The sequence below is a fragment of the Alosa alosa genome, chromosome 2 (assembly GCF_017589495.1).
Source record: "Alosa alosa isolate M-15738 ecotype Scorff River chromosome 2, AALO_Geno_1.1, whole genome shotgun sequence".
Classification (NCBI taxonomy): Eukaryota; Metazoa; Chordata; class Actinopteri; order Clupeiformes; family Clupeidae; genus Alosa; species Alosa alosa.
Window position 1 is genome coordinate 30,200,352 of NC_063190.1, and position 26,344 is coordinate 30,226,695.

Genomic DNA, 26,344 nt, shown 5'->3' on the forward strand with positions numbered 1-26,344 from the left:
GGTTAATCAACAAAGATATTCATGTTCATGTGAACGCCAGAACACACATCCTAAATATTGACGAAACTACACAGATCGATATATAACGTTATTTGATGGGCAGACTCTCTCAAAGCACTCAGCAGATATCATGAACATCGTTTCGAGATATTTTCGAATACTTTCTAGTGTTCAAAACTCAACAGTCCATCAGATGTGCATCAAACTAACATATTCCAACATATTTTGAAATTTTAATATGCTTATTTGCGAAAATATATGAAAAATTTGGCCGGCTCGCTGAGCTCGCACGGTATCCTGGGTAATTTCATCTCCCACTTCGTTTTAAGCTTGCATCGGTCCTGGCTATATTTTGAGGGTTGATTTTAAGGGGGAAATAGCACTTCCCCTTGCTCCCTAAAGTAATGGGACACCCTAGCCCTACACGTGCACGCGCAAAAACGAGGGTTAGGGCAAAAATCTAGGGATAGGGGAGGTATTGGGACGGGCCCTTAATTTTATCAGTCTTTCTGCTCCACTTTTTCCTTTATGTTTAGACATGTTGGCAATTTGTTTCTTTATTCATGGGTATCATCAGGTCCCTTTCCACAGGTGTATACAATCAAGCACCTAGATTATGAATGCAGACTGCATGGTGCTTGACTAATACACCTGTGGAAAGGAACCTGATGAAACCCATGAATAGCACTAGCTTAATCATTGAAATTAAACTTTTATTTCAGGTTGTAGGCCTAGTCTTAAATATGCTAAAATGTATTTTATATATATAAATGTGCAATTGGAAATTTCACTGATTTACCAAAATATAGGACCTAGCGTTCCATTTAGTCACTACCGAAACAATCTCGTCACAACCGAAACTTCAATTTATGTTTCGGTTGTGACTGTTTCGGTAGTGACGAAAAGGTATATTTTTGAGCCTATCTCAAAGATGCTAGTCAGCACATGGTTAGATAGCACAGTTCTGAACATTTATACACAAATAAAAACTACATTTTCAAAACAAACAACCAAAACAACTTGATTAATTGAAATAAATATGTGCTCGGTAGTGACGTTCTTAAATGTCACCAGCTGATTTTGAGACTTTTGAATGCATTTACTCAAAAATGATTGGATTGATCTACTCACTATGTGGCCATGAGAGAGAGAGGGATGCACACACACTTCCTGGTCCAAAATGGAGCTGTGTGGCTAAAATCATTATCATCCTATGGGCTAAACCTTACAGTGTTTCGGTTGTGACATAAAAATGCGGGACAACATTTTTTACATAATGATTTATGATTGATATGCAATAAATATATTTTTTCGATTGCTTTTATCATAGGTATTCAAAAAATCTGTATAAAAACATGCGTGGAAAAAATTACAAAAATTATTTCATATTTTTTTTCATAAGGTGACATTTAGGCCTTAGGGTTTGGGACAGCCACCTCTCAATTGAAAGTACCCTAAACATGATGATTTTATATATATTAAGCTTGATGCTACCTCAAATATTGTTTTAGTTCTTAATAGATAATAAAAAGATCTTCATAAATATGTAACATTGTTCTGTATAAATGCTTTTTAAATACATTTTTAGGGTCTGGGACAGAAATTTGCACGAATTCGGTAGAATCGCCCAGATACACACTTTTTGTCATGCTCTAACATATATATATTTTATATTTTTTTTTTTTTTTTTTTTTTTTTTTTTGCCAGTGTGCAACCTCAAGCCAAACATGTTTACCTCAGTGGTAAAGCTGGTAGCCTTGGTTAGTGTGTGATTTCTTTACTGGTTTTTTTTGTAAACTGTAAGCTGAACGATCAGACAGGACTCAGTTTTTGCAGCAAGGTGCGCCTTTTATATTGGGTATAAAAAGAGCATCTCAGAGAGGGCAGAGTCTCTCAGAAGTAGGGCTGTGCAATTAATCGAATTTCAATTTCAATCTTGATTTTGGCTCCAAACAATCACAAAAATAAAATATTATTTTGACACATTCCATTAAGAAACAGGGTTTTTGGAAATACATACAATTTCAACTCACTGATTCACGCTGCTTCTTTAAGCCCCGTACTTGACACACCCCTCTCAGAGAACTTATGGCAAGATGGCTAATCTAACGTAAGAACACTATACACCTGTTTTTTTTTTTTTAAATCAGCATGTTACAGCTAGTCTATCAGCTTCTTGTAGTGCACGAGGATAACATTAGGCAAACACGAACGAACACTATCATTTAGATCACTAACACTGATTTTTTTGCTCCTTCAGTCCCAATGGAAACCATTCCTTTCATTAAAAGTATATGATCAGAAAACTTCAGTCTTTTACTATGGCTTGTATTTTGTGCTTTTGACAAAAGCCCCAGTTATTTGTAAAGGTGGTTTGCTGTGCGGATGTGCCCTGCCTCCAGTAATCTGAACTGTGCGATCACAGCCCCTTACAGTACTTTCACTTTACGCTGTTCCTGCTCATTGTGGGCATGGCCGGTAATAATGTGGTATGAAATGCGTTGTGTATGAGTTACACACCACTGAAAATTTTAGATGAGTGACCGGCCGCTAGTAGAAGTGGCTTTTTGATAGTGATAGTAGGCTAGTAGTAGTAGCTTTTTTGCTAGGCCCAGAAAGCTGCCAATGTGGAATATTCCGCTGCTTGGTGCACATGCAAGTGTTCAGATTAGTTGTCTGTCCATTCATGCAGATTTCATGCTGTGTAACGTATGTCATTTTATGTAGAACATTTAAAATTGATTTCTGTAGACAGACATATTAATTAGTGTTGGCTATAACCATGCTTTGCACAGTGATTACTATCACTGAGTGGCAAAAATAAAAACTGAGTGTACAAAATAGATAGCAGGGATTCTGAGCTCTTTTTCTACAGACTGCTCTCAACTGTAGGGGGACCCTGAGAGCGATTTGTATTTAGTGCTGCTTTAAAAGCAGAAGCCTCTTTTTCAAATGTATGCCTGTAGCCTCCTCCCTGAGGTATACACATCAAATGTGGTCTTCATGACCAAAAAGCTTTCTAAACTTAATTTTTGATTCACACCCCAAACCAAGTGTCCAGACAGACTGACTTTAAATGTGTTTATCATCTAAAAATCATCTATGTTAAATTCCCATAGAGGCACATACCTGTCACCACAGGGCTGGGCGATATGGCTAAAAAAGAATATTGCAATATTTATAGTCTATTTCTAGATATATGATATGTATCTCAATATTTTTTAAATTTCTCAAAAGGATTTCATGAATTCTCACTTTCACCCTGTGATGTTTTAAATCATGCCAGTATGATGCAGTAGGCTAGGATAAATCATACCAGTCCAATCCCTGCAAATTATATCCGCATTAAAACATTCTTGGTTATTCACAAGTGGTTTCTATTTTACATTTGCATGTAAAAACAGGGGTGAAAGTAGTTTTGAATTCTTGCCAGTAGTCAACTAAGTTTCACATAGGGAAAAGTGTGCATGCAAACATTTCAACACACCGAAATAGGGTACATCAATTGAATTATGCAGAGCATTCATCATGGCCTGTTATTTGGCTTTATCATTCTCTCTTCTTCTTTCCCTGTCTTCTTTGAAAGGCCCCTCTGCCTATCCACTCTTCAGGACAAACTGTAAAAACACTTCTCTTTTTGCATGGCTTCATGCCTTTAGTTAATTTTCCAAATAGCCTAAATTTAGCTTGTTTTAATCTGCCACTGATATGTCTCCATATGAATGATTACATTACATTACATTACATTACATTTGGCTGACGCTTTTTAACCAAAGCGACTAACAACATGGTAAACAGTAAGTTTTAGAACAATTCTCACAATTTTAGGACAGTTTAAGAAACATTAGAGTACAGTAAGAATAAGTGCGTCGGTGAGTGCTGTTTTTAACAGTACTTGTCAGTTTAAAACGGCTGGTGAGTGCTAGGATCAGTAAGACTTGTTGTAAGTGTTGCTATGAGAGTAGATGTTCTCTAAAGAGCTGGGTCTTCAGGAGTTTTTTGAAAGTGGAGAAGGATGTCCCTGCCCTTGTAGGAACTGGCAGTGTGTTCCACCAACGAGGAACAACAGATGAGAAAAGTTTGGATTGGCTTGAAGCGCCCGGTGGGTAGAGCTAGGCGTGGATTAGATCAGAGGAGATGCAGCCCGGTCTGGAGGTAGTGTAAGTCTGTATGAGGGCATTCAAGTAGGTGGGAGCAGAACCGGAGACTACTTTGTAGGCAAGCGTTAGAGACTTGAATTTTTTTTTTTTTAAATTTTATCTTTATTGAAGCCAACAGGTTTCAAAACAATGTAGGAATTCATTTTTTTTTTTTTACATACTTTCTGTTTTGTTATATGGTTTACAGATTCCTGGTACAGAGGATCAGTAAGGGAAAGGAAAAAATAAAATAAATAAAATATAATAGAAAAGAAACCACATAGCTTTTCTATCTGAGGCCCTATTTATCCTCATGTCAATATCAGATTTCTTCCCAGGCCCAAAGTTTTTTTTTTTTTTTTTTTTTTTTTTTTTTTTTTTGGTACATTTGTGTAAAATTAACAATAGAAACATTTAGAACATAGGGGGAGTTTCACTACACTTCTCTAAAAGAAAAGAAAGAGAGAAAAAGGACATGCATATTCATAGACAATTACAAAAAACAAAATTACCAGACAAAATGTGATCTTAAGCCTATATGTTCAACATACCCAGTCCATTTAGACCATATCCTAGAAAATTTGTCAGTCTGAATTTTGAGGGAGTAGGATAATTTTTCCATAGTGTATATATAATGAACCACATCCAACCAATCTCCAATTGTAGGAGATTCTTGTTTCAACCACCGTCTTGATATTGTTTTTTTGCATGCAACCAGAAGTATAAGTAACAACTTTTTATCCCTGTAATCCCATGTATCAAATGGGATGTTTCCTAAATATAAAGTGTCAAATCTGCATGGGATATTTACTTTGAAGGTCGTTTCCAGGTGGAAATGAATTTCCTGCCAGTATGCAGTTAGTACTGGACAATCCCAGAAAACATGAAAGTGATTGGCCTCATTTGTTCCACATACCCTCCAACAGGCTGTGCTAGGTATTTGTGTTCGTTGTTGTAGTGGTGTTATAAAAAAATCTAGACAAATTCTTCCAGCTATATTCTCGCCATGTATTTGAACATGTTATTTCCCATTGTAGTATACATACATTTTCCCATTCTTCTACAGATATTGAGAAACTACCTTCCCTTTCCCATTTCTCTTTAATATATAGAGTATTATCAGGACTAACTTTGCGCAACCTGTGGTACAATCTAGATACAACCTTCTTGCATAATGATGAATTGGTTGCTCCTTTGAATACTTCCAAATGACCTGTCTCTTGCCCTTCTAACGCCCTAGTTAAATTTTCCTGAAAGTAGTGTCTAACCTGGAGGTACCTATAGAAATCTTGGCGTTGTAGTCCATGCTCTTGCTGTAACAAATCAAAGCTCTTAAGTGTTCCTTTATTTACAAAGGTATGGTAATTGGTAAGGCCCACTTTGATCCAAGTCTTAAATCTAGAGTCCAGACTATTAGGAGAGAAATCGGTGTCAAATGCACACCATCTTAATATTTTTAGAGTATGTTCCAAATCGCAGAGTTTTATTGTCTTCTGCCATGTCTTCAATGTAGTTTTAATCCAGGGGTTGTTGTTTTTATCCATCATGTTGTTCATCCGTCTAACATCTGTCATTATCGCTGCCAAAGGAATCGGGTGGGTCATATTGCTCTCTATATCTTTCCATCTTGCGGAATATGATGGGTTGCACCAGCACACTAGAGGTCTTAATTGGGCTGCATGGTAATAGTCACGCAAGCAAGGAAGACCTAATCCTCCACGATCTTTGTGTAATTGAAGGGTTTTATACCTAATCCTAGGTTTTTTGCCCTGCCACAGAAATCTTGATATCGTTTTATCCCATTCCAAAAACTGTTTAATGGGTATCTCTACTGGGAGACTCTGGAAGAGATATAATAATCTTGGTAGCACATTCATTCTTATAGATTCTACCCTGGAATTAAGACTTAAGAATGGAATGAGGCTCCATCTCTGTATATCAGACTTAATATTAGTGTTTAGCGGCCCATAGTTCAAGGTGGACAGTGTTGAAATATCCTTTGGTAGATTGACACCAAGATATATCATTATATGGTCTGCCTCCCATCTTAGTTGGTACTTCTCTACTAAAGAACTTGGTGGATCATAATTAAAAGTAAGCACTTGCGTCTTTTGAACGTTCAGTTTATATCCTGAAAAGAAGCCCATATTTTTCTAAAGCAGTCATTAGCTTAGGGAATGTCTGAGTCGGCTGTGTTAGGTAGACTAAGACATCATCCATGAATAGTGCTAGTTTATGTTCCTCAAAATTTATATTTATCCCTTTAATAGCACAATTCTGTAGTATCCAATGACTCAGTGGTTCAAGAAATAATGCAAAAAGCAAGGGTGAGGCTGGACAACCCTGTCTTGTTCCACGTTCAGGATGAATGCCTTTGAAAGGGCACCATTAACTTTAATCCTGGCAGAAGGACTATCATATAGAGCTTGGAATGTGTCAATGATCAGTTTGTGAAAGCCAAATTTTGAAAGTACTTTATAAAGAAAAGCCCACCTGACAGAGTCAAAGGCCTTTTCTGCATCTAAACTTACAAGCATCGCCTCTGTGTCTTGTTGTACAATGTGATTAATAATGTGGAGGGTTCTTCTCAAATTATCTTGTGTTTGCCTTTGTCTTATAAAACCAGTCTGGTCTGTATTAATTATTTTAGGTAAAATTTTGTCTATTCTATGTGCTAGTATTGATGTAAATAATTTATAGTCTATATTTAGTAATGCTAATAGGGACGAAAACTTCCACAATCAAGTTTGTCTTTCCCTTCCTTAGGAATCAATGAAATTATAGCTTCCTTCAAGAGGGTGGAATTTTGTTTTCTTTTAGAATCAGTTATCGTCTGCAGTAATATTGGGAGTAGCTGCACTTGCAGAGATTTGTACCACTCCGCAGTGAACCCGTCTGGGCCTGGTGACTTGTTAAAAACTTTCAACCTAGAGATGGCTGCATTTAATTCCTCGGTTGTTATTTCTGATGCTAATTGTTCATTTTGTTCTTTAGAAATAGAGGGTAAATCAAATTGAATTCAAAAATGAGTCAATGTGATGAGAATTGTCAATATATTGCTGAGAATAGAGCGTTTTGTAAAAATTTTCAAAGCTTTGTTGGATTTGTTCCAGTCTGTGTTCAATTATCCCAGATTCTGGGTTTCTGATTTTGAAAATTGTATTGTCTGCTTGCTGCTTTTTTAGTTTATATGCCAGAAGCTTAATTGCCTTTCCTCCGGCCTCATAATAACGTTGTTTTAGAAATATTAATTTCTTTTGTATTTCCTGTGTGCTCATTTCCTCTATCTCATTTCTTACTTCTTTTATTTCCTGTTTCACCCTTTCATCTAATGTATCTCTGTGAACCCTTTGTAAATGCTTTAATTTGGTCTCAAGGTCTTGTAGCTTTTGTCTTCTAAGTTTTTTCATCAATGAGGTAGTGGCAATAATTTTACCCCTCATAACTGCTTTGAATGTATCCCAGAGGATATCTGGTGTCACTTCCCCATTATCATTTAGGTCAAAAAATGTGTTTATTTCTGCTATTAGATACTCCTTGGTGTCTGAATTGTTCAATATATTTGTTATTCAATCTCCATAGTGTAGACCTTTGCTCTTTGTTCATTGACAGAGATATAAATACAGGGCTATGGTCTGAAAGAGTGATTGTGCCTATATCACACCTTTCAATTTTATGTAGGTCTCTACAAAAAGTAAAAAAGTAATCTATTCTAGTGTATACCGCATGTGGCGGGGAGTAGTAAGTATAATCTCGGCTAACAGGATTTAGTTCTCTCCAAATATCTACAATGCCCAGTTCTTTCATCAAGGCAATCATCTTTCTACTTATAAGTTTTGTCTCTGACTTGCCAGTTGAAACATCTAGTTTAGGGTTTAAGTGTACATTAAAGTCCCCACCACAGATTACAACCCCTTGTGCTTTTGTTGCCATCCAGTCAAATATTTTCCTGTAAAACGCCCATCCACTACCAGGAGGCGCGTACACATTAAGGAAGCTTACAATGATCCCTTCTAGTTTGCCTATTATCATCACATATCTGCCTTCTGTATCAGTGAATTCTGACATGTGTTCATAAATTACTCCTCTTGCTACCAATATGGCTACTCCTCTTTTATGTCCAGATTTATCAGATGATGAAAATACATATTTAATACCCATTCTGTTTAGTTTGGCATGTTCAAAGGCATTTAGATGGGTTTCTTGGAGGTATGCTATATGGACCTTGTCTTTCTTGAGTTTTGACAAAATTTTCCCTCTTTTGACTGGGTTATTTAAACCGTTAACATTATATGTGGCTAATCTTATGCTTTGCATTAAGGCTTACATAAATTGTTATGTCCTGCATTTGAATGATAAACTTCCCCTTTACAGCACAGAACAGCTGTAAACAAACAAATTGTGAACACTTAACAAAATAGAGAAATAAAAACATAAGGACGTCTTCCACGGTATGGGTCTCACTTGTGACCCTGCACCAGATAATAATAGGTAGCTTCGAGGGAAAGCCTCCCTCTCGATGAGTGGGAGGGCCCTCGGGAGTGTCCGCATAGCAGAGTTCCATGCCCATAATTGTCCCGATTCTTGTGGAAATATAGCGTCGCTAGGACGTCTATAAAGTCACATTGCTCTATTATAGGCTAAACAATCAAATAATCAAAACTCACCATTCCAAGGCCGGGGGTTGGGTCGATTGGAAAACCCGTTTATCTTATGCTACTAACCAGAGTCATTTTGAGGTGAAGAATCTCTTCGAAATGCTTGCAGCCGCTCTTTGTAGAGCGTGGTACCACCAGTACTAATGCCATTCCCCTGTCGGCCTCGTCCGCTTCTCTGCCAACTTAATTTCTGAAGGCGCTCCATCATTGTTTCAGGTGGCTTGACAGGCACGATGTTAAATCCCCTCTTGGCCAGGTCTTTCGTTGCCTCTTCCACGGTCTCATATATCTTTTCTCCTTCCTGGTTTTTCACTTTTAGCCGGGCAGGGAACAACGTTTGAAACTTGATGTCTCGATCCTTGAGAACTTTTCTAACTTCTGCATACTCCTTTCGCCTTTGTAGAATTCGCGGTGGATAATCGTTGTCAACATTAATTCGGTTTCCTTCCAACATCAGGCCCTTCTTTTGCCATGCATTGCGAAGTATAGTCTCTTTGGTTCGAAAGCTGGCGAATTTCACGATTGACCTTGGCTGTGCCTGTGACGGTGGCTTAGGTCCTAGTGAGCGATGGGCTCTCTCAATTTGTAGAGTTGTTGTATCTACTATATCAAGATTATCCCTCAGCAGTTTTTCTACAAACTCCACCACCGATGCACTGTCCTTTTCGGCCCCTTCAGGAATCCCATATAGGCGCATGTTTTCTCGTCGTGAGCGGCTCTCTTGCTCGGTTAATTTAGCTTCCATTTGTGCGTAGAGTTTAAGCATTTCGGACATAACACCCTCTACATTTTGTAATCTTTCTTCTGCCTTTTCTATTCGGTCTTCGGCCTCCTCCAGTCTAGTGTTGGTTTTAGTTATTTCTCCTTTGATTTCCTCTAGTTGAGATTTATTGTCCTGTCGAAAATCTCTTAACTCTTGAAGGATTAGACTTAGATTAGCCATGGGTTCTTAAGTCAGGGCTAGCCGTGTTAACATTCCACTTTTCGCGTTCCCGTTTGCCTTGAGTTTTTATTTCTTTGCCATCTTTTTACCCCTAGCTGACATCCTTGCCCTCTACTCAATATTTAACATTCATATAGACAATTCGAAGTTTAGAGGCATGGGAAATGTTAGATTACTCGGGAGCTGTTCCGCTATGCTGCCATCGTTTCTGTGTCTCGGCTGGAAGCCAGAGAGACTTGAATTTGATGCGGGCAGCCATAGGTAGCCAGTGTAGCTGGATGAGCAGCGGGGTAACATGTGCCCTTTGGGTTGGTTGTAGACCAGGCGCCCGCGTTCTGGATCATCTGAAGTGGTTTCACTCGCGGGCTGGGAGACCTGTCAGGAGGAATTGCAGTAGTCGAGTGAGTGAGATGACTATTGCCTGAACCAGAAGTTGGGTAGCATCTTGAGTCAAGTAAGTCCTGATTTTCCATTATGTTGTAGAGTCTTGAAACGGCATGACCGGGCGACTGAGGCAACATGATCTGAAAGTTTAGTTGGTTGTCGAGAACAACTCCTAGATTTCTTACAGTCCTGGTCGGTTGAAACAGACAGGGAGTCAAATTTGATGTTGATGTCGTGGTGTATGGTAGGTTTAGCTGGGATGACCAGCAGTTCAGTCTTTGAGAGGTTCAGCTGGAGGTGGTGTGCCTTCATCCATGTAGCTATATCTGAAAGGCAATCCGAGATCCGTGCTGAAACCAAGGGGTCATCAGGTGGAAAGGATAGATAGAGCTGTGTGTCGTCTGCATAGCAGTGGTATGAGAAGCCGTCGCGAACGGATAATCTGTCCCAAGGAGGTGGTGTAGATAGCAAAGAGGAGGGGGCCCAGCACTGAGCCCTGGGGGACCCCTGTGGTGAGATGGTGAGGTGCAGATAGCTGACCAAGCCATGATACGTTAAACGAGCGTCCTGTGAGGTAGGATTCAAACCAGGAGAGAGCAGAACCGGAGATTCCCATGTCAGCGAGTATAGAGAGAAGGATCACGGTGATTAACCGTGTCAAAGGCAACCGATAAGTCAAGCAGAATGAGTACTGATGACCGGCGGTCGCCCTGGCTTCTTTTAAGGCTTCTGTTACAGACAGCAGAGCCGTTTGGGTAGAGTGGCCGCTTTTGAACCCAGACTGATTTGGATCCAGAAGGTTGTTCTGTGAAAGGAAGTCAGAGGCCTGTTTGGAGACTGCTTTCGTTCAATGCCTTTGGATAGGAAAGGCAGTAGTGAGACAGGGGCGGTAGTTCTCGACTTGAGCAGGGTTGAGAGAAGCTTTCTTAAGTAACGGTGTTACCGGGCCATTTTGAGCAGCTGTTGGAAATGTGCGGAGGTTAGCGAGGCATTGATCACATGTGTGATAGCTGGAGCGATGGTCGGGCTGATGGACTGAAGTAGGCTCGTAGGTATAGGGTCCAGCGAGCATGTGGTAGGACGGCTGCATTTCAGGAGTCTGGACACTACACTCTCGGAGAGGCGTGAATGCTGAAAAAGATGTTCCAGCAGTCCCTAGAGGTTGTAGGAGTCGCGGTATCTGAGTCAGATCGTTGAGTGGGCATGTAGAGAATTGACTGCTGATTGCCGCCACTTTGTTTGTAAAAAATGAGGCGAGGGTATCTGCAGTAAGGCTGGATGGAGGAGGAGGCAGCTGAGGGTTGAGTAGCGATTTGAAGCTTGAGAAAAGTTTTCGTGTGTCTGTAGCGCTGTTGATTTTGTCATTGTAGAAAGCCGTCTTAGCAGCAGTGATGCTGGCTGAGAAGGAGGTCAGGAGTGTCTGGTAGTTTTTGAGGTCGTCAGCTAGTTTGGATTTGTGCCATTTCCTCTCCGTGGCTCTGAGTTTGGTGCGCTGCGATCGGAGGGTATCATTTAGCCATGGATGAGAATGTTTGGATCGAGCTGGCCTTGTGGTAAGAGGGCACAGCTCGTCTAGACACGAGGTCAGTGTGGAGCAGAGATGACTGCATGTCTGTATATGGGTCAATGACGTGACGTCTAGATTTTCTGTCCAACAGCATTTTTTACGTTTATAAAAGGTTTGAATGCCTGCAGACACACCATATATATGTGGGAGCACTCCCATATTTGTAACCACTTTACCTTTTGAAAAATCTTTAGGTATTTTTATTTTTTCTCTTATGTGAAGTATCAAAATATCACGTGGTGCGACTGTCCGACCATGACTGCTGTTTGGGAAACTTCTTTAAAATTACACTGAATCTATTCAAATGTGCGTTCTGCTCTATCTAGCATTTTTTCAAAACTGTTTTGTACCTCTGTAGAAAATGACACAGCATTTTTTATTTTTTTTGTCCATCCTATTATACAAACAAACTTTGTCCGAAGATGTCAACTTAATCAAATATCATCTGGTGCAACCATCAAGAAACTGCCATTTTGAGACTTTTCTTTTAAAATTAATTCAAAGATCTTAAGTTGCATTCATAAACTAGTGTGCCAGGCACCCATTGGGGCAGCAAACAAGTTTGTAATTACAGTGCATGAAAATGCACTGTTCTGTTATCCGAAGTCTTCTTCTTCTTATTATTATTCTTCCCACCAAATTTCTGCGTCTAATTCAGCTTCAACCGTTTAACGTAGAAACTTCGTTCAAACTTTGTAACGTAGGTCATGAAAAGGAGACTTGAGGAAAGTATTTTTCACTTTTGTAAACTTTATACTTTTTGAGATATTAATAAAAAACAAGCTTATTTTTCCCCATAGACTTTGTATGGGGACTATGACATCATAATGGGCTAATTAACTTGATTTGCACCTGTATCAACTTCCAGCTGCTCAACTAGGTCCCATCAAAAAGCTAGTTAAACTGATTGCACCTGTATCAACTGCTTTCTGCTCAATTAGGCCAACTCTCTCTGTGTATCTCCATTCTACAAGGATATAAGGCACATTCCATCCAACTTTCTATCCATTCATCCTCTTCAAACCATTCACTCATCTACCCATTAAACTATCCCATCAACATTCATTAAACAATCTGCCTATCAACATCCATTCAACTTTCTGTCTATCAACATCCATTACACTATCTATATTTAACTTTTAAACTATACTCTGTCTCAGGCTTTAAACATACAATCTGGCTCTACAGATCCTGTTCAACTATTTCCTCTGCCCACAACTGTTTCAAAATAAATGTCCTCACTAAAATAATTCACTATTAAATAATTACTATTTATATAATAACTATTTAAACTACTCAACTATTTAACTGTTCAGCCATTTCAACTGTCAGTTGTTATCAACTATGACTTCTGCCAGCTGTTATCAAAGAAAAGTTTGTTTTGCATTTTATGTTAATATATATGTTTATATTTTCATGCACTGGTAATTTCCTCGAAATTACATTTTCTAGTTATCTCTTATAATTATATAAATTTGATCTCAAGTTGAAAATGTCATGTGGTGCGACCAAACATCATGTGGTGCGACTATTACAAAATGCTTTTTTGTGTGGTTTTACATTTAATTTAGGATTTATATGCCTATGCAATTTATTTTAGTGTTATATGGAATCAATTTTTAAACATTCAGAGTACATTTTCAAAGATTTCAGAAAAAAACGTTTACATTTACTCTTAGTACATTATAATGACAAAAATGTAAATAAAAATCATTTTACATGTAAGGTTACTTTGGTAAATGCACATTTATTAATCATTTATCCCTCCCACTGTGTTCTGTTCAGCAAGAAAGATATATTTCACTTATTATCAACATCATAAAAATAGGCTATCACTATGTATGTGGCGGTGAGGGGCGTTAACACTGTAATATAGCATTTTATTACCATTATTTTTGTTTTGTTTCACATTATTTTATTGTTTTTATTTGTTATATTATTAGTGATGATTGGGCAACATCATCAAATTTGTTTAATCATCTTTTTTTGTGTAAGTTTGTTTGCTCTGAAAACTTCCCCATTTCATTTCTGTATCACTTTCTCTCTCTCACACTCTCTCACACACACTCACACACACACATTTTGTATGTGTGTGTGTGCAAACTCTCTCTCACACACACACATACACACACTCACTCTCTCTCTCTATCTCTATCTGTTAAACACTAGGCCTATTACTTTCTTCATCGCTGTATCTATCACAATATATCTATCACGCTAACTATCCCACTAACACACTATCAATCACAGATCACTATCTATCGCACAATCATGCTATCTATCACACTATCAATCTATCACACTACCTATCTATAATACTATCTATCTTTCTTTATCCATCATCTGTCTGTCTTCTAGCCTCCCCATGTAGTTAGCCTAACTTCTATGTCTCACTCTTTTACTCAAAAAAGCTTTCATTCTGCCATTGTTAGTCTGTCTGTCTGTCTGTCTATCTTTTAATTTCTTTATCTTTTATTATCTCTTCCTTTCCATCCAACCATGCACTTTTGTCTATCTTAATATCTTCTCCTGCCCCATCTCTTAAAATCATCTGCTAAATCCCATTCACTTTATCCTGAATTTCTTCTGTTTATCCCCCTCGATCACTCACACACTTTTACCTCCTTTTCTCCCTTTAAGCTGTCTGCACTTATTTGTTTCTTTCTATGTGTGTTTGTTTTCATCACCTTCTATATTTCAAATGCCCTCACAAAGCTTATCTTTTTATACCTTTACCAATATATGGACATGTTCAACATCATTAGCAACTTAAAAATCTTTTACTTGTGTAAAACTTTTATTTTTTTATTTAATTGTTTTTTTTTTGCTTTGCAAGCACTATATTACCCTCATGAAATGAAAATATAACAGTTTATTAATCTCTCTACTTATATTTTTAACAATATGAGATCCTTGAGTCATTTGGTGCGACCACTCATCATGTGGTGCAACCAATAATAGCAATAACTGTGTTAAATTCAAAATGAAAAATAAAATTTCTGTGGTTAAATTATTAATCAGTCATATAGTACGTTTAAGTCAATGCTATTTTTCAGACTTTTCCATCAGTTTTATAAAACTTACAGGAAAAATAAGGGTTCTAAATATATTTTATAAGGTGACAATGACCGTATAGAACAAAAATATCAGTCCAATATTCACAAAAAGTAAAGAAATGTAAATACTTTGTTTCTAAACAGTTCATATTATTAAGAACTTGTAAACAAACTTTTAAGCATGTTAAGGAAATACATTTAATTTTAAGATAATCTATGTTCGCACCACATGACATTTTTTAAGGCCGCAACCAATTCATTCTCATGAAAAAACACTAAAATCACATTACTTGAAATTTTAATATGGATTTTCATATACCCAACATTCTTTATGTTTGAACAATTGAAACAGAAATTCTTATTTTTAGAATTTTAAATTTGGCCAGTTGAAAAACCTTATCCGTCATTGACCCATATGTGTTAGATGTATGTGTAGGCCTGGTGAGTCGCTCCGCCTGGTACCACAATCTTAGTGCCTCAGTCCACAGGATTGTCAAAGTGATAACACAGCAAGTTGCTATGGAGACAGCCTTGGTCATGTCCCAGACAGAGTCCACAATCAGCAGGTGTCTGTAGGAAGTGGGGAAAGGACTGCAAGAGCGTCTCGCTGCAGTGCTCTTCCGGGAAATTTGTTTTTCCAGCAGCGGCCTTGGCCGAGGCCAGTGCTGGTTGAAGGGGGCCGAAAGCAGATAAGATTGTAGTTGTTTGGTCTTGGGGCGGGTAGCCGCATTCCAATTTACACGACTACCCTCTTAGTCCATTCTGGTCCAATTGCCTTTGTAAAGCAGTGAGCTTCTCCATGATGTTATCCAACCTAGTATCCAACCTAGCATCCGTCAGATCCATCCTGGTATCCATCAAATGCTTGATAGTCCCAGTCTGGGTGCCGACAGCTCTGCCCACTGCTTCAATCATGACGGGCAGCCTTACGGGCTTTGAACAGCTGTCACCGTTTTTTGAGTTCCTCGATAAACCAGGGCAATGCCTAATCCAATCAGCATAAGACCTGTTATCATGGTTCCGAATAGGTAGATATCTTCAATGTCCTCCACGGAAAGAGCCGCCAGGCACACGACCCGCCACTTCTCCCACGCGTCCATCGAGTAGCCAGCTGCGAACGTTCCGGCAGGGCAGTCAGGTTCCCCCGAACCCAAGCTTCTCGTCGAGAAGATGGTGTCAATTGCGTTGAGAGACCAGTTGATCAAATCCATGATTTTTAGTTTGGAGAGCAGTGCAGAGAGAGTCTCTCAAAGTATGAGACAGTAGACTACATAAGACAAAGGAGCACAGCAGGGAAGATAAAGGGAGGGGAGGGAGAGAAAATGTGACTGCCTTCGTTGAGAGCCAGAGAGGACCATAGACAGTAGTCTAATCTGCCTCAATGCCCAGATCTCATAAATTTAAAAATCAATCGGGAGGGAAGCATAGACGAACATTTAGCACGAGAAAAGCATGTGTGGAGAGTGAGATGTGAGCATTTACGCTGTCGTTTCGAAACAGTCGGACGTGGACATAGACATTGACAGTAGGCTAGTCCTTCAGCCTAATGTACGGATATCGTTGTAACTTTAATTTTAAGATCTCCTGTATTTCATTTCGTTTTTCGTTTCATGTAACCAAATCAGAACTGCCTCCATCTATTAACCTAGCTCATTGTTAAACAACACTTGCCTATGGTACCCATAGATAGAAATGCTACCGCTGCTTTTGAACTGAAAGTTCACTTCTTCTCGTCTACACTTAGACGTCACAACCTCATCTCAATAGATTGTTCAGGATTGGTGTGTGATGTGCGTTGTCAGGGGCGGACTGGGACCAAAAATCGGCCCTGGGAAAGTAAAGGTCTTCTACGATTCTATCAGATGTATGATGAACAAGGTTTTGAATCTTTTGAAAACATAGAAAGAAGATATCAATTGCCCAGGAGCCACTTTTACAGATACCTGCAGGTAAGAAGTTATGCAAACAAAAATATACAAATAGCAACTTTAAATGAGATCCACCCCTTTGTAAGGGGAATATTAAGAGTAATTGAAAATGAAAGTATAAAGAATATAACCGGACAAATTTACCGAATATTGCAACAGAATGAAGAAAAGGTAACAAATTATATTAAAGAGAAGTGGGAGGATGAATTAAAAAAAAACTTATCTTGGAGAAGGAATGGGAACAGAGCTTTAAAGGAATTTATAAACACCTGAAATCCATATACTGGCAGGAATTCGCTTGGAAAGTGAACATAAGATATTTTAGGACACCATCAACAACTAGACTGCATTTCTGGCGGGAACTGCGAAAGTGTGCTTGCCCTGGTCCGGTCACCAACGTGAGCAGACAGTGACATACGCTATGCTGAACCTGGCTTGATCCAAGCATTCTAACAGTGCCTTTCAGTGTTGGAGCAGTGGCAATGCCTCAAAAGCTCTATTCAACTATTGCCTTGCGGGGTGAATGCGGTTCGTTGGATTTTACCTGTGGCCTGCCTTCGAATTTAGCTTCTATGACTAAAATCAAATCAATAAAATAAAACAACAGCAGTGATTGGCTGCAAAAATAAATAATGTGATGTGTCTTGCACCTCTCAAACTGGGCTATCAGGTAACCTAGAGAAAAATTTGAAATTATGAAATATGACTAAGGCATTGAAATGCTGCTTGTTTGTCAGGATACTTTTTCACTGATTTATTTTAAAAATATGAGCTATGAGTGTGAATGTTATATATTCCATCCCCTAATTCTGTTTTACTGGTTTATTTGACAAATAATCTATATGGATTTGCTCTATAAAGACCTTATGTCTGTTTGGGATTGTTTTGAGAGCCTATTGATGTAGCTCAGAATAAAGGAATGCCCACAACATTAGTGATGTTTTTTTTTGTGTGTGTGAATGTATTTTACTTAACTCATTGAATGTAGCTGGATACTCATGAACGCATGTCTCTAATAGCCACAATAGGAGTAACCACCCAGTGGATCATGAAAATGTGCCAAAATTCACATTCCTTGCTTGTTGTTGGTACATTAATCCCATTCAGATTGCCACTTATCTGAGATGTAAGAGTTCAGTATAGGTTTAAGGTCTGGGGCAGGGATTTGACATTCTGTGACTTCTTCACTGAGGGCTTGCTTGGCAGCACTGTCCACTTTCTCATTTCCCCTCAGACCTCAGAGAACATGGCCTGGGACCCAGCAAAAAACTACACTCAAGTTCTGGTTCTTTAGACGTTCTAGTTGATCAAGCTCAGCTTTGGTTGTACTTTTTGCGTGACATTAAAGCCTACTGGAAAGATTTTTAATGCAATTTAATTGAATGCAATTTACTTTTACGATTAAATTAAATTAATTTATCCCTCTCACCCATAGTTTTCTATTTATTTACAAATGTACATAGGCCTACTGTAATTACATTTATAGATAGTTATTCTACTGATCTTTATACTATTCATCCTGCACATAGACTTATTCTTACTACTCTTATAATGTTGTTTCTGCACTACAATGACACTGTTTCCACACTGCACATAGCTATGTTATGTACATATCTGTTATATATTTGTCATATTGAATATCCATATTTATTCTGTTTTATTATATTCTGTTACTGCATATATCTATATTATTATTTCTACTATTATAATGTTACTGCTACATCTACATACATTATTCTACTTATTGTATGAGATACTGCTAATACACTGCACATATAATTCATATTACTCTAAACCACCTTCTGTAAATTAACTGTATTCTACTGTCTACATTGCACACATTGCATGCATACTGTAGCTACATGAATCACAGCTAAGATCCTTGGTTGCTATGAAGGCCAGTCGTTCTAAATGGATGGTTGCTATGGCCAAAGGCCAGTTATCTCTGCCGCTGTCAAGCCGGGCATATCCTAACTTTATCTTATTTTAAACATCTCTATTTTACTTAGCCTACTTCCATACAGTGAGTCCCGCTAAGAAGTGGCCACTTCATTCAAGGCCACCGTGATTCACGAGCAACATTATTAAATTAATCTGTCACCATATGCCTATGCCAACGTTTGCAAAGAGGAGACTCTTTTAATTTGATTCACAATGAAACGTTACATTTAATGTACATGTAAATAATGAGTAGGCTAGTTTTGGTTGTTGTTGGTGGTGCCTACAATGCAAAATTGTTTCCTCGTGATTGTTAGATGCATTTCAAAACATCGCAACGTGAAATGCCACCACAAAACATTGTGAATCGGTCTTATTAGGAGTCCTCGCTTAAGCTGTCACAGACTCAGGCGCTACTTTTAGGGCTAAAATGCTTCCTGAATTACTCTTAGTAAAAAAAAATAGGAGACCTATCGTAACTCCCCCTATTTCCACCGGTCCCGTATTTCCACCGTCTTGCGTGTATGTGTCACTTAATATCCATTTCTATACAAACCAAGACAGTGGACTCCTATAGAAACGCAACCACGCACAACATAGGTGTATCTAAATTGCTATGTACCAAAATTGCTATGTATCTAAATAGCTATGTACCAAAAATGACATTTTACCGTGACTCGAGGAGCTGTAAACAGTGTTGTAAGGCTGCGTGTACACAACCGCTTGGAGCTCCAGTGGAATTTTAATTTCACGACGAGAATTATCGGGTCTAACCGGCCCATGTGCCGCTGAAACGGTGTAAATAGGGCGACCCATCAGGCCAGCACTATAACTCCGGAAATGGGTAAACAAAATCGATATTTCAGGCAGTAAATGCTCCAGTTAGGAACCAAACCAGATTTTGTTCAAATCTACACAACTTTGGCTACTGAAAAATGTAAGGTTCATTAAGTAAATGTTATTTTGAAGTGTTAAAAAACATCGTTGTTTTAGAATTTCTGAACAAAAGTGGTGATAATTGGGGGTGTTACGATACAGTTACGAGTGACGAAGTTACGAGTACAAGCATCTCATATCAAATGACCATGGCATTACGCTAAGCAACATAAATCCCATAATGTTACAGCAACATCTCCTCCCTATGACCTAGCTAGCTAGCTTCTAGCCACACAAGAAATTAATGATGTTAAATCTCCGCTTAGCATTCTAATAACAGAAGGGGCACATTTATGCGGACCACTACAACATGACTCATTATGTATGTAACTCTATAAAACACTTACTTTCATAAAGGAAGCACACCATCCAGCACATACACATGGAAACCGAAATAGGTACTTGGCCACGAACTCAAAACGTGTCTCTCTGAAGCTCTGTTCTAGAATCTTTGCCCTAAAACAGGGGTGGGCAAACTCCGGCCCGCTGAGCATTTCATTTGGTTATCAGGCTGCTCGCTATTTTTTTCCTGCGATAGAGACGACGTTGGTTAGCTTTACTGCAAACTGCTTTTCACTCTCCTTAGAGAACGTTTACAATGTCAATGTCAAAACATCATGTTAAACTAAGTTAACTCTTAGTTATCTCCTTTGCAGCAGATCTAACGTGAACATGCGATCTATTTAATTGGGAACGCGCCTGCACTCAATGAGGAGAGAGAGCCGCAGGTTCCAGCTGGCTTGTCATTGTTGATAATTGATATCTCCTTCTTATAAGAAACTTTTAAAAGGAAATCATGAAGGCAGCAGTAGTTCCCACTACTGACCATTTAAAAAGTGTAAGAGGGCCATACCGTAGCAGGCAGAAGATCATTGAGAAATAAACGTGAATTAAAGCGTCTTAAAGCGACAGTGCACAATTTATACATTTGTTAAACAGCATACAATTAGCAGTATTTTTAAGCAATTAATATTTTAACATAAATATTTTGTCATACTAAATTATAGGCTATAAAAAATGGATTTTTTTTTTTTTTGTGTTTTCCCGGCCAATTTTCAAAACCCAGTGTGGCCCTTCAGCCAAAAAGTTTGCCCACCCCTGCCCTTAAGTCTGTTCCAGTTGCTAGGCAACATCAAATAAACAAAATGAGAGTCTTCCAGTATTAAATGTGTATGTGTGATTACGAATGGATGTGTGTGGTTTGCAATTAGAATAAACAAGAAATAACATTTCCAATAATTTACCATGATAAATTACATAATATTTGCACCTTCCTTCCTTGTGAAGCTCACACTAATTCCACCGCATTTAGGGAAATAATACAACGTTGCCACCTAGCGTTCAGATGTAGGCTATTTAAGATTAACGTGGCATTTCTTTTGCTTTTCTAACGTGGCTTATTCTTTTGTCAACACCATGCTTTTAGGAAAACAATCTTTTTATCATAGTTTCCTCTTCAAGGGAATGAGCGATTACCAGCTTGTTTTTGTAACAGAGATAGCTGTTTATTGTCCCTAGGTTTACAGAAACACCTATTCATATTAATACGTGTGGAGTGCTGCCGACCACTGTTCATTACATGGCCCAGAATGCCTTGCATGTCTTTACAACAAAACAACACAGTAAAACCTAAATGCCTGTAAACATATGCATTTGCATACTTGTAACATTTTTAATAATACTCTCCCATCATATTTAACAATAATGAAAAAATACATTTGAATACCATCAATGTGAAAATAACTGTACTACGTCAGCTATAAATACCTAATGTTCTCCTTGCTACTTCAGTTCGTAAGTCCATACTACCCCATGGCAGAGCCAGGATTTCATGATTGGGCAAGGTTGCCCGGAGACATTGTGGCTGCCCAGAGACATTGAGCATACTTGGAAGGCATGTGATAGAAGGTGAATGGTGCAAAGGTGAATGGTGAGAGTAACCAAATACCTGTGGGTGGTTTGCAAAATGCTGGAAACTTTTTTAGCTTATGCACCCTCACATTGGAGTCCCCAGTTCATATACAAAACTTGGTATCGATGTGACAGTGTTCCTGAGATATGGACGACTTCCTGTTTCGGAGCTTCGCCGCCGATTTTGTTTGGCTGTGACGGGCAAACATTTTAGAAAATCAAAAATCCTTCTGGTAACTTTTGTGAGGCTTGGTCCAAGGATAATGTACGTCAAGTTTCGTGGCGTTCGGATCAAATTTGTGACCTGTGAAAATTTAGTTTCGCTTTCTGTTCAATCCAATATGGCAGATGAACGACACGCCCACCTGACGTCATCTTCGCGTGCAACTTACACCGGTACTGACCGGACGTTTGGAACGGTGTCTCTGTCTGAAAGGGCCTAGGCGCTAGAGCTGACAAAAAATTAGGGAGACGGGAATAATAATAAAACTTAAGAAGAACAATAAGTGTGCTGCTTTGCAAGCACACTTAATAAAATATAAAGAGTCTACCCCCAGTTGTTGGAGAAATTGTGGGAATAGCGATGCAGACCACACACACATTTTTTATACATGTGACAGATTAAAACCCTATTGGGAAAAGGTAATTGGGTCAATAAAGCAATTTTTGATAGTAGATGTTCCAATTCAGCCGCATAACATAGTACTTGGTATACTCCCTGACATAAGTCATGAACACATAAACCTTTTCTGGGTTCTGAGAATCACTAACACAAAATTGGAAAATGCCTGATCCACCAAAGTTGTTAGACTCTGTTGACAAAATGTATGAGATGGAAAAGGTAACATACAGTATCATTAAAAAGAAAAAACTGTTTGAGAAAAGAAAAGAGAAAAGAACTCTACCAGCTGACTAAATGAGATGTACTTGGGAAAGATGTGTGAAGGGATGGGAGGCCTTGTGGGTAGGAATAGGGGTTGGGGGGTGGTTGGGTGGGTGGGTGTGCTTATAGTGTAATAGAAGTAACAAAGCCAAATGTTGAAAATGCATGTTTCCTCTTGTTTTTTTTTTTTTTGCATATTTATTTCGACTTTATTTCTAAATTAATGGTCTTGAATGAGAAGGTACTAACCTAATGGACAATTATTAGTATTATTATTATTACCATTATTTCAAGTTTATCATTTACTCACAGGGTGGGGAAAGGAGGAGAGAAAAAGGAAAGGGGAAAAAAATAATTGTTAATTGTTAAATGCAACTACCATGCTTAACACAATAGAGTATATAAAAAAAAAAAAAATAGGTTTTACTTTTTACAGTAAAGACAGAGACGGTTGATAAAGGATCTTTGGTAAAGTATTTCTGTTTTTCCGCTATGACTACATGCTAAACTGTTAAAGCATTTGTGGGAGACTGAAAAAAAAAAACAGGGTATTTGACCTCCGTATCAGGAGCAAATTATTGTGTGTTGAACATAATTCATATTTCCCATGTTTGTTCCCACTTTGTTTGAATGCAGGTTTAAAAAAACATGACCTTCCTGCGCTTACTGTTTACTTTAAAGTCATAAACATATATTAAATATGTATAGCCCGTTTTGCTTTTAGTACATCACAGAAAGTACTTCAATTAATGCTGTATGGCCTTATTCTGGCCTCTGTACTGGAACCCTGCAACTAAAGATAAAAAACGTTGGGAAGATTGAGCTTGAGAATGGAACAGCATTGTAAGAATTTCTAGTGATCCTTTTAAGTTTATATGTATGACTGGGAGTGACTTCCAGAAAGTAGTTTCAAAGGTAGCCAACTGAAATGAAGTTTGATTCTATTCTGATTTCTATGAATGTGTACTCAGCATCAACTTCTTGTTTTATGTCGATGTATTATAGGAAATCTGGTTAATTCCTTTGCATGCTTCTTGTACTTAATGGTGTGTATGAAAGGTGTGTGATGTGTGGTGTGGAAGACTGATTGTGTGTGTGTGTGTGTCTGCACAGGTTTGTTGTCTGCGTAGAATTATACAAAATAATCTGGTAACGCTTTAGAATAACATGTGCTTATTAGGTATTAACAGTGCATAATTAGCAGTTAACAATTCATTACTAACAGTTAACTGTTGTTATCCTTTAATAACATTAACTAACTGTTAACATGCAGCTTGTAAGTGTTAACAAGCAGCTTGTTAATGCTTGTTAATGGTGTATATAAGACAAAGAGGTGGATAACTAATATGCTTATAAGACCTTTCTTACCTACTTGTAGTAAATTTTGCAGCCCCCCAATCTAAAGCGAGGACCATGTAGCCTATAGTTCCACAAGCCCAACCTTCTATCTCTCTATATACTGTATCTATCTATCTAGCTTGGTTTAGCTATGAGAAATGCACCTTCAAAATTGCTGCAGTGACCAGGAATCAAACCCCAGTCTCCTGCGTCAAAGAGTGCATCGCTACTTGTTGAGCTACACTACTGTTCCTACTGTAAGCTGTCGATGAAAATGTTCATTTCTATTCTATATTCTGATGTTCTATTTCATACTAGCTATGCTTTTTACAAATATGTTTCTGATGGAAAAGTGGTGTTTAATTTCCATAATCTTTGTTCAGTGAACACATAAAACAGTTTGTCAGTTTGTCAGCAGATATGCCAGCTATACTGTGTAGCCTACATAATCTGATTTTAATATGTACAGATATCTAGGCTATATTTAACATTTATTTTCTGTTTGGTCTGTTATGAAATCATGCATTGACCCATTTAAGCACAGCTCAGTTTTAAGAAACTTAAATACATGCATGCTTAGCATTTTGTGAAAAGAAATCATTAAGGCTACATTGACAAACTCTTAACCATGAGCTGCCTGTATATTCTCTGATTCTAATATTTACAGATATCTAGGCGATGTAAGCACAGCTCAGTTTTAAGAAATGCTTAAAGCCGAAAGACCATGTTGAATTTTGCTACAATTTATTTCAAAAACAGCCAATTATAGACGGGAATGCATTACACCTTTGTGTTCGGTAAGGTCTGCTGTTTATTCTGATTTATACCATGGTCTAGGTTGAAAAGGGTTTCGTTTAAAAAGTGATATACTACACCTATGAAGTAGATCTGGTAAAAAAAAAGTTTAATCGCCGTTCCATATCAATGCTTATGAATGGTAACTATAACAACGATAGTAGGACGATGGTTGAGCCTGGAGGCAGGCTTCGCAACAATGGAATCAACTGTAAACAGCTGAAAAAACTAACGATTTTAGCTCTAAATCTCATTTAGTATTAATAATTGATTTATTTATTTATTTCGTAAGTGACCATGGTATAAACGGAATAATGCCCTTCGATGCGTCCATTATCAGAAATAAATGGACTTCGCGGAAGCAACTGTCCTTCGCTTTGCGTCGGACGGTTCACGCCTCCGCGTTGTCCATTGGGGGCGGCCGTGGCCTACTGGTTAGCTTGTTACCGGAGGGGTGCCGGTTCGAACCCCGACACTGCTGAAGTGCCCTTGAGCAAGGCACCTAACCCCTCACTGCTCCCCGAGCGCCGCTGTTGTTGCAGGCAGCTCACTGCGCCGGGATTAGTGTGTGCTTCACCTCACTGTGTGTTCACTGTGTGCTGAGTGTGTTTCACTAATTCACAGATTGGGATAAATGCAGAGACCAAATTTCCCTCACGTGATCAAAAGAGTATATATAAAAAAAATATATATATTTCTGATAATGGACACGTCGGGCATTATCCCTTACACATGGTTTGTCATGTGTTGAATAAAGTGGCCACTTCTAAATGGGACCCACTGTATGTTTATGTTTAAAGGTGCTCTAAGCGATGCTGGGTAACGTCACTTCTATTGACTTTCAAACAAAAACCTCGCTGCTTCCTCCCCCTCCCTCCCGTGTAATTGAAACTCTCCTAAACACGCATCTCGTCTGTGATTTGCTGAAACAGTTTGTTATGTTTTTATGGGCTAGGTTTTCCCAGGTTGTTTTTGTTGCCGTTTTTGGAGCCTGGGCTGTCCACAGAGATTGTGTTTTTTCACAGTGTATTCAGGACACAGGCAGCTAAAGGTTGGTTAGGTGATGTTTCCAGTAAGTGACATAAAATGTTTTAGCCTAAAAAATGCATGGCATCGCTTAGAGCAGTGGTTCTCAAATGGGGGTATGCCTACCCCTGGGGGTACGTGAAGGCACTCCAGGGGGTACGTGATATTTTAAAATATACATATATTTTAAAAGTAGAATCCATGCAAAAATACTTTAAAAACAATTATTTAATAAATATTTCAGGAAAATATAAGTTAATAAAATGAGTCTTCTTTTTTATTCTTAGAAATATGTTTTAAGATGATAAATATTTTTCTTTTTTAGCAATTTCTGCTTTTATTTTCAAATTAAGTTAATGATTTCTTTTTGAGAACAGATCTTTACTATGATCCCAAAAGAGGACAATTTATGTTGATAATTATGTTATGTGCACAAATCTTAAAGTTAATTATTTCTTTCATGCTCATGAGCAATTCAAGTTACAGTTGGCTCTAATAGAAATATGTTATTTTTCTATCTTATGATAAGATGAACAGTTACAATATTTTTTCTGATATGAGGCCATCATGGTCATGGTAAAAATCTCACCTTACGAATCCACAGAAGCCGATTTAATCTGCAGTAAGTAAAATTTCTCCAGCGAAATTCTCCAGTGTACATGAAGGATAATAAATCAAAAGGGAAAATAGCCAGGACATCAAAGTAAAAATTCCAGGATTTCCGATAGTTGTTGAAAATGGCTGTTATATCTGATAAATAACCTGTAAAAATGAAAGAGGAAATTACTGATAGAGGGGGTACATTGAGAATGAGAGTACACTTTTTTGTGGAGTGGCAGTTA

The 26,344-nt window shown here is 38.2% G+C and overlaps 1 protein-coding gene across 2 annotated transcripts in view; it reads right to left on the minus strand.

Annotated features, from left to right (window-relative positions):
• The window catches only part of LOC125310257 (cyclic nucleotide-gated olfactory channel-like), a 187,679-nt gene that overhangs the window by 44,966 nt on the left and 116,369 nt on the right, over positions 1–26,344 (minus strand). Inside the window, exons 16-17 of one of the 2 annotated variants that reach the window (XM_048267502.1) lie at positions 26,092–26,264; positions 14,530–16,014 (exon numbers count right to left, since the gene is read on the minus strand). In XM_048267502.1, coding sequence (XP_048123459.1) covers positions 15,964–16,014; positions 26,092–26,264 — 224 coding nt within the window. In that variant the 3' untranslated portion in view covers positions 14,530–15,963. Of the gene's footprint in view, positions 1–14,529; positions 16,015–26,091; positions 26,265–26,344 lie in introns of those variants that run through there. The other variant, XM_048267491.1, reaches the window with a different exon arrangement.